The sequence below is a fragment of the Triticum aestivum genome, chromosome 1B (genome assembly GCF_018294505.1).
Source record: "Triticum aestivum cultivar Chinese Spring chromosome 1B, IWGSC CS RefSeq v2.1, whole genome shotgun sequence".
Lineage (NCBI taxonomy): Eukaryota > Viridiplantae > Streptophyta > Magnoliopsida > Poales > Poaceae > Triticum > Triticum aestivum.
In genome coordinates this window covers 612,151,450-612,159,812 of record NC_057795.1, presented here as the reverse complement: position 1 = coordinate 612,159,812, position 8,363 = coordinate 612,151,450, and the positions used below count along the sequence as shown (strand labels likewise).

Sequence of the window (8,363 nt, the reverse complement as noted above, 5' to 3'; positions counted from 1 at the left end):
TGAACATTTTTTGAGTATGTGAACAAAATTGAAAAGGCTGGAACTTTTTTTGAAATTACAGAACATTTTCAAATTTATGAAACAAAATTTAGAAATGAGAACATTTTTTCAAATTCCTCGAAAATATTTTGAGTTTGCGAACAAATTTTCAAAAACATGATTTCTTTTCAAATTAGTGAACACATTTATTGAAAATTCCAAATAGAAAAGAAAACCAAAAAAAGGCAAATACGAACATTTTTTAAAAAGGGAACATTTTTTAAAAAGGGAACTTTTTTAAATCCCACAACATTTTGTTTAAAATGCGAACATTCTTTGAATTTATGAACAATTTTGGAAAATGCGGCCATTTTTTAAAAAAAATGAAGGTTTTTGAAAGTGGGAACAATTTTTTAAGGTTACGAACAATTTTTGAAACATGAACTTTTTTCAAAAAAAATTGAAAAATAAAAAAGAAACGAAAAAAGAAACCGAAAAGGAAACAAGAACATTTTTAGACCAAAGTTAGAAACAGAAAACAATTTTAAAAATTCCAAACAAATTTGAAAGTTGAACATTTTTTGAATACGTGAACAAAAGTTGAATACGTGGAGAAAATATAAAACGAATATGTTCAGAAATTCATGAATGTTTTTGGAAAATTGCAAACAATTTTTGAAACCGAAACATTTTTTGAAATCGCGAACATTTTTTTAAAAGTTGTCAACATTTTGAACAAAAACATTCTGAACAATTTTGGTAACACAAAATATTTTTTGAAAAATCCGAACATTTTTTGATAAATGCATACAGTTTTTGAATTTATGAACAAAATTTGAAAATACGAACATTTTTCAAATTTTGAACATTTTTGTAAAAGCTTGAACTTTTTTTGAGAGAGAAAACATAAACTTGAAAAACAAAAAAGAAAAAAAGAAAACAAAAATAAACAGAAATAGAAAAAGAAAGGAAAATAAAAAACCGGTTCAGGAACCTTCTAGAAGGTTCCCAAAACCGGAAAAGAACCAGCTGGGAACCTCTAGAAGGTTCCCAAAACCGGGAGTGCTGGAATCTTTAAACGGGCCGGCCCGTTGCGTCGCTGCTCGGTCGCTCGCCTGTGCGAAGCGCTGGCAATTTGACGCAACGAGCGGCAAATAGGATATTCCGTGCAGAGCACCAGAGGGAGCAGGCGCCGCCCGTCGGCGTCACTCGCCGTTTCGCGGAGCAGGGCCGGGGCCGCCACCCACCAAAATCTCTCGTCGCCTTGCGGATCTTGCATCGCGCAACCAAACCAGTGGCCAATCCCCTGCTCCCTCCCATCGACTCGTGGCAGGTAAACTAATGTCTTTTCTCAAATTCCCCATCTGACTTGAAATAGCCTTAATTCTGTCCAGTTCCTTGCATCTAGTGATTTTGTTTTGTTCCTCACGTCTAGTCCGCCACTCGTCATGTAGTTCCTTACATCTAGTCAGGATTGCAATTAGGTAGTTTGGGCAAAAAAAATCAGACAGAGAGAAGAATTGATTTGGTTTTTTAAAGGAAAAGAGATGCTTCATGGTTGGACTGTATTTCTATGTTGACAGGATGTCGGGCGTGGAAGAGAAGCCGGAGGAGAATCTGCGCTCGAACCTTGCCCTCACAGCTCTTAGCATCGTCCGTAACCACCAGTACTTAAAGGAGCTTGCTATGAAGCAGCTCACGTTCCCCGAACTGGTGCGGAGCACGGACAAGAATGAGCTGGCCGCTATGCACAATGAAAAGGTCGAGGCGCTCATGGTCCACGACCCCAAGAGGCAGGCCCTCGTCGCCGGCCGCTTCTGCAGCTTCCACCTAGCCGGCTTCGACCTCGACCAAAAGTGTGAGTATCTATCTATCTAGACCCTATATTCACAGCCATCAACTTCTTTCTAATCTGATGAACGAAACCTTCATCCTTTTGCACGTTTGCGCTGATTTGTAGTGCGTATCTCTGCTCTTGATTAATTTGCAGCAAGAGTAGAACTTGGGCCACCGTACGACCCTGCTGTGAGGAAGGGGACGGCTTCAACCATGAATGTCATTTCCTTGAGGGTGGTTAGAGTTGGTCCTGATTACACATACCCGGTTGAGGTTTACGGTAGGGTTGTTGCGAGGGATGAGGTTGACTACAAATGTGTCTACCTCTTAAACCGTCAAAGGGAGGATGCCCAGCTCATCAATTCGGAGGTACATTTTATTTTCCTTAGTTATGTTTGCTCATTTAATTCCATCTATATGTTCATCGAATCCAGATGATGTGGTTATCCTCTCCAATGTAGTTATCCAGAATGCTGTGAGTAACTGTCTAGTCCAATGTGTTCATCGGAATAACCTATTTGGTCCAACAAAAGTGATGTTGACTATAACTTTGAAATCGTTTAGATTTATCCCATGGTTTTCACTTTCAATGTAATTTTATTGAATTTTTGTAAATTTCATTAATTTTGGTAGGTGCTTAAATAATTGTCTTCGGTGAAAATGTTTCGGTATACACACAATATTTGAATATATATAATATTTTTTCTGAAAAATGATTGAATCTCAGTCGAACTTAACTGGAATCCTTTGGCCAAAATGAAAACAAAAATCAGTGAAATTCGGTGATTTTTGGCTGTGGCTGGAATATTTCGGAAACCGAAATTCAAAACGATGGTCCAACCTGGAGTCATGTTTTGATTCTAACTGTTTCTCTAAAACCCTTTGCACAGAAGGATGTGTTAGCTCTAACAGGTCCATACCGGCCATTGGTTACTCGTGCTTTTATGTGCTTTGAGCTCGATTTAAAGATCAAGGGCAAGGGTTTTAGAGAAACAGTTAGAATCAAAACATGACTCCAGCTCTGGAAACATGAAGTACAGTTCAGCAAAGGCGTAATACCGTACCATCACAACGCGTATCACAAGCGTGTCATCGACCAGCTACCTAGTTTCCAGAGCACGGTAAAATTGGTACTGCAACAAGTGACAGGACCGGTGGCGGCAAGCCTCGAAGTCAGCGTCGTGAGAGAAGGGTCCGATGACCCTATTGTCCACTTCAACGGTAAAATAACTGTTGGGACTACTAGAAATTATGGACATCATATGGTTGTATATGATAGCAGCGTGCCTATTGGGGGATTGGTGAGGGAAGATAGCTCTCTTGTGTTAAGTCGCAATCTAGTAACTGTCCAGGGGCCTATTCAAGACCCCGCGTTCGCGGATGACGAACAAATGATGCTCTATGTTTGTTTTCTGATGCGGGTTGGGAGATTGAGGATGAGGATATGATTAGCCTTGAACGAGAGGATGAGGATGATGACGAGATTGAGCCCGACAAAGAGGAAGAGGAAATCGAAGGGGAAGGGGAAGAGGAAGGCATTGAAGAAGATAGCGAAGAAGTGGATGAGGAGGAGGAGGACCCTAAGAATACTGTCACTCTCGAATACCCTACAACTGAGACTGTGTGGGAACACGGTTCCCCCAAACTGAAGGTGAAGGTCGACTGGACTGCCATCGTTGATGCGTCGCTGGAATGCTATTTAACAAGATGGTATGCCTTTCCAAAAGGTTTTAAGTCGCCTAATTATCGATTTGGCGGGTTCTTTGAGTGAGAGTGATTTTATGTTTTGTTGGTTTCCTATATGTCTATTCTGCTGCTCCAAACTCTGATGTACTATTATGGGACGGAGGGAGTAGTTGTTATTTACCAATCGTATATATTCTGACTCCCCCTTCCTGTACCACTGAGAAGGGGAATGCAGTTTATTTATTTCCAGTCAACTAGAGTGAGTATTCTCTGTTACAATCAGACCAAACAGTTGAAGTGCTACATGTTACAACCGACGAAGAATTAGTTCGACAATAATTCCTTGGTTGGAACTGTTTACATTTTATTGCCCAGCTAAGGGAGCACAGCTTGCAACTGTTGATCAGTCACTAACTACCGTATGGTACATTACATTACATTCAAGAAATGGATACAGTGCAATAAATGTAGCAGAATTGTAGTCTTGTACTGAAGATGCTAGCCTAGCACGCGCATCCGCTCGTCTGTTCTTCCGGTTTAGGGCCTTGTTCTGCAACTGAATTGAAGTAGCTGGGGACAGAAAAAGAAACACGGTTAAGACACTAGTGGACTAAGAAATTGCATACCCTCTAGCCTATAGGCCTCCAGATAACCTGATAAAACTCACAGCATCTGGCAAACATCTTAAGATCGGGCATGGGTTGCGTTTACTTACATGTCTTGATCGTGCTCATGCTCCAGGGCAAGCTTGGCGATGCACAGAAAAGCGGTGTCGACATTGTAGTCGTCCTTGGCCGAGGTTTCGAAGTACGGAATGTCGCCCTTGGAGACGCACCAGTCTTTTGCTTTCTTCTCAGGAACCTGTGCAGAGCATGACAGTAAAGAAATAGAAACTGCAGAGCACGACAGTGAAGAAACTGACATCGTAATTCAAGTAACTAACTGACCACTCGTCTGCTTCCAGCGTCCAGATCGACCTTGTTCCCGACCAAAATGAAGGGGAATTGCTTGGGGTCTGACGGGCCGGCCTGAAAGTGAAAACGGCAAAAAATGCTTCGGGCGATTACAATCTGTCGATGCCATAGACAGCTAACATTGTACTATTGCAGTATACGATTCAAAGGACTAAACAACCAGTGTTCTTAATTTGATTTACAACTGAGAATTTGATAGCAGAGCAGACTATTGTAAGCATACGCATCACCAAGTGTTCTTTTGACAAAGATGGGCAAAAGACGAGAAAGTTACCTGGTTGATGAACTCGTCGTGCCAGGTGCCGAGTGTATTGAAGGTTCTTTTGACATTGACGTCGTAGACTAGCACGCAGCAGTCGGCTCCCCTGTAGAAGGCCACGCCGAGGCTCTGGAACCTCTCCTGCCCTGCCGTATCCCAAATCTACAGCAAGACAGGGCAGCGCATAATGATCGATGATGTTAAGCACCATGTACGACATTTTTTAGTCTTCTGAATGCCAGATGAATGGAGAAGGAGCTAGGAGGCTGACGGACCTGCAAGGTGACGAGCCTGTCCTCGATGAGGACCTCCTTGGTGAGGAAGTCGGCGCCGATGGTCGCCTTGTACTGCTGGCTGAACTTCTTGTTCACATACCTGACAGCCCATGTCAAGGGAAATGCAAGCAAAGTACACCTCACATTTGATCGAACATCTTGCGGGCAGCAGCTATACTACTAAATCCCCACTGGCAAAACCCGGTGTTGCCGCCACGACAGTCCGGCGTGGGCAGCATTTTTTCAATGCTTGCTTAATAAAGTGAAGGAAGCATGATCACCCAACAGAATCGAGCGAGCATTGACTAGAAGTGAAACTGAAGCTAGCAGAGGCAATGAGATTGATGAAAGTCAAACCGGCCGGACTAGTCCTAGATCAGAGCAAGCAGCTCGGAAGGGAAGCACCCCCGCGCAAAGCTGCGTCTTGAACCTACCCAATCTACTACGTAGAAAAGAATTCAACGAGTCAAGCACCATCGATGGACGATGCCGCGGGAAGGATACTGGTTCATCAGCGACGTCTTGCCGACCCTGCACGCAAAGCCAAATGATTCCAAGTCAAAAAAGGTTAAAAAAGCACGCCCAAACCAAGGCCAGAAGAATGGCCGGCGAGGGAAAAGGTATGGCTGGCTGACTGACCCGCTGTCGCCGAGGACGATGACCTTGAGCAGCGTCCGCCTCCTCGGCGCCATCGCCATGGCCGGCCGGCCGGACAAGCTAGGCAGCCTGCTGCGACGGACGGGCTGATGGATGCGCGCGGCGGGCGGGGCCGGTGGGCGATCGATCGGTCTGTCTCTCGCTCTCTTCCTGTCAACTCCTCCTCCCGCCCCTATCTACTCCACCACCAGTGCAGTTGTGTCACGGGGCGGTGCACGGGGAGCGAGGGAAAAGGCGTTGCGAGTTGAGACAGTTCGGAGGGCGATCCATCCGGTCAGAGTATTGTTGGCAAGTGGGGTGGCAGTGACCTGAGAGGCTGAGAAAACAAATGGTCAGAGAATCCGGCCCGCGGGCCACGACGACGGCCGAGGCTTAGCGGGCTGAGATGGAGCCCATCCCATACGCGACCCGTTCGTGCGCCTCGACCGACCGTGGATCGCGGCAGCTTTTTTTTACGTTATCGCCACGAGGAGCTGAGTCAGGCTCGTGCTATCCCTGTACCCGCAGCCGATGAGGTGGCTTGTCGGTAGCGCGTGGAAAGCTGCAGCTTTCCGTGATCGGCTCGCGAACGTGTCAGAACCACGTTGGTGTGGCTCGTTCGCAGATCGTACCAGCGGGGGCCAAGAAACAGTTAACGCGTCCAATGCGTTTGTTCATCAGATTGTGATGACGATCTTGCCCTTCTTCGTCCTCTCAAATTTCCCGTGCCAACGAGTTCGTATGAATTTTCCCCCGCAAAAAAGGGAGAGTTCGTACGAATTTTGTCTGGTCCCTAAACAGTCATGTGAATCTGTTAACTTTTGCCTCGTCCAACTGTGAATATGCAACAAACCCAAAAACTGGGAGGACGGTGAGTTGCACGTTCTTACCGTCCATTTGGTTGCTGAGGCGAGGCTAATGTTAGTTTTCTTTCGACTGTAAGTGGTGCGTCCAAATCCATCTGTTGGACGAGGCCAACGCACCACCTCATGGTTGCTGAGGCGTCAAAGTGGGCCCTGGAACAAGTGGATAAGGGTTGCCGCGCTTTTTTCTGAGCTGGCACGGATGCCGTTAATGATGGTAAATGTATGGTTTCTTCTGAGGCTAAGATGAAAATGGCTTAAGATGACGGATCCCTCTGCCCTGGCAGGGCTTAAACCTCACCGCGGATAAGCAAGTGGCGCTCACCTTCCGGAGTCTTGTCCAATGGCGTGTTGGGAATGGAGAGCACGCCCTCTTTTGGAGGGATAGATGGCTTAATGGAGGCATAGTCGCGGAGATTGCACCCTTGGTGGCGGCCAGAGTCAGGGCGCAGGTGGCAAACAAACGTCTCGTCAGCGAGGGGCTTTGTTTGCACGCTTGGATAGATGACATTACCGGGATCCTTGACGCTGACGCCCTTGCCCAGTTCATCCGGCTATGGGAACTTCTTATGGAGGTACACTTGGATTCGGAGCTGGATGATGCTCCTATTTGGGGATGGAATGAGTCCGGCGTCTACTCCGCAGCATCGGCTTATAGGATGCTTTGTATGGGTGGCATTCGGTTCCGCTCTTTCGCTGCCATCTAGAAATGTTGGGCGCCGTTGTCCTGTCGGATCTTCATGTGGCTCGCGGTGCAATATCGCCTTTGGACTTCGGATAGGAGAGCTAGGCATGGGCTACAGGACCAAACCTCCCCGTGCTATCTCTGTGATCAGGACGAGGACAATGTGGATCACATCTTGCTTCAGTGCGTGTATGCCAGGCATGTGTGGTTTCTCTGTTTCACCAGGATCAGAGTAGACCTTCTTTGCCCCACGGTGCAGTCCCACCTGGAGGAGTGGTGGTGCGAGGCGAGGAAGCGGATTGCCAAGACTAGCAGAAAAGGCTTTGACACGGTGGTTATGTTAATATGCTGGTCTTTGTGGAAGCAGAGGAATGCGAGAGTCTTTAGTAGGAGCGACACGCTAGATGTGTTTGGCGTGACGGAGGCCATATTCCACGAATTGGCCATCTGGGTGCAGGCCGGAGCAACTGGAGTGGAGTATGTAGTTGAGTAGCACATAGAGTGTTGAGTTTGGAGTGGAGGCGATGTCCGGGTCGACTTGTGACCACGTGACTAGCTACAAATCTCTCTTGTACATATTTTCCCCCCTTCTATAAAGCTATGGTACGCCTTTGGCGTACCCTCAAATTTTTTTTTTCTTTCGAGGCATGCAGACAAATTGCATGTAAATGTATAAAAAGGCAGAGGAAATCAAGGTTTCAAACGATCATTTTCGATGATGACATAAGAGCATCTACAACCGACATTCTTAAATCCTCCTCACGTCTGCTGACACGATCGGTCAGTGATCGAACAAGAGAGATAAGGAAAAAAGTGACACAACCAGATCTCTCGTATCATTCCTATATGTCTGGGCTATCCTCGAAGCCTCATATTGAGGACGAATATAGGGAGGATATGAGGGCTCGCAGACGTCCCTGTCAGTCTACCACGTAAGACGCGGCCTAGGCCCGCCCGGATCACCTTTATTCTTTCTTTTCGTTCTCTCTCTCTTCATCTCTCTATTTTGTGGCATTTTTGCAACTTGGAATCTCATAAACCATAATTTTTTTCACGATAGCTACATGTCAGTCGCCTGACTTTCGAACTCGGGTCAGTTGATTTTGGTTGAAGGGAGAAACAACCGGAGAGGAGGAAGAAGCTCGCTAGCAGGCTACCTCATCATCTATC

At 46.1% G+C, this 8,363-nt stretch overlaps 2 protein-coding genes across 2 annotated transcripts; one reads left to right on the top strand and one right to left on the bottom strand.

Moving 5' to 3' along the window:
- Positions 1 to 1,162: 1,162 nt before the first annotated feature.
- Positions 1,163 to 2,253, top strand: LOC123080546 (uncharacterized). Its single transcript, XM_044503479.1, has 3 exons — positions 1,163 to 1,312; positions 1,563 to 1,837; positions 1,970 to 2,253. The coding sequence occupies exons 2-3, from the start codon at positions 1,564 to 1,566 to the stop codon at positions 2,251 to 2,253; spliced, it is 558 nt and encodes a 185-aa protein (XP_044359414.1). The 5' UTR covers positions 1,163 to 1,312; position 1,563.
- A 1,466-nt stretch (positions 2,254 to 3,719) lies between these two features.
- Positions 3,720 to 5,712, bottom strand: LOC123097097 (ras-related protein Rab7; the record flags this gene model as incomplete). The annotated part of the gene is given in 7 exon segments (XM_044518863.1): positions 3,720 to 4,071; positions 4,217 to 4,362; positions 4,449 to 4,529; positions 4,750 to 4,896; positions 5,010 to 5,109; positions 5,514 to 5,540; positions 5,649 to 5,712. Coding segments are annotated over 7 exon segments (627 nt in total). The 3' UTR covers positions 3,720 to 4,004.
- Positions 5,713 to 8,363: the final 2,651 nt, after the last annotated feature.

Excerpts from the sequence above, each read along its gene's own strand:
- LOC123080546 (XM_044503479.1), top strand. The coding sequence starts at position 1,564 with ATGTCGGGCGTGGAAGAGAAGCCGGAGGAGAATCTGCGCTCGAACCTT. Across the intron at positions 1,838-1,969 it reads CTTCGACCTCGACCAAAAGT|CAAGAGTAGAACTTGGGCCA; the intron begins GTGAGTATCTAT and ends ATTAATTTGCAG.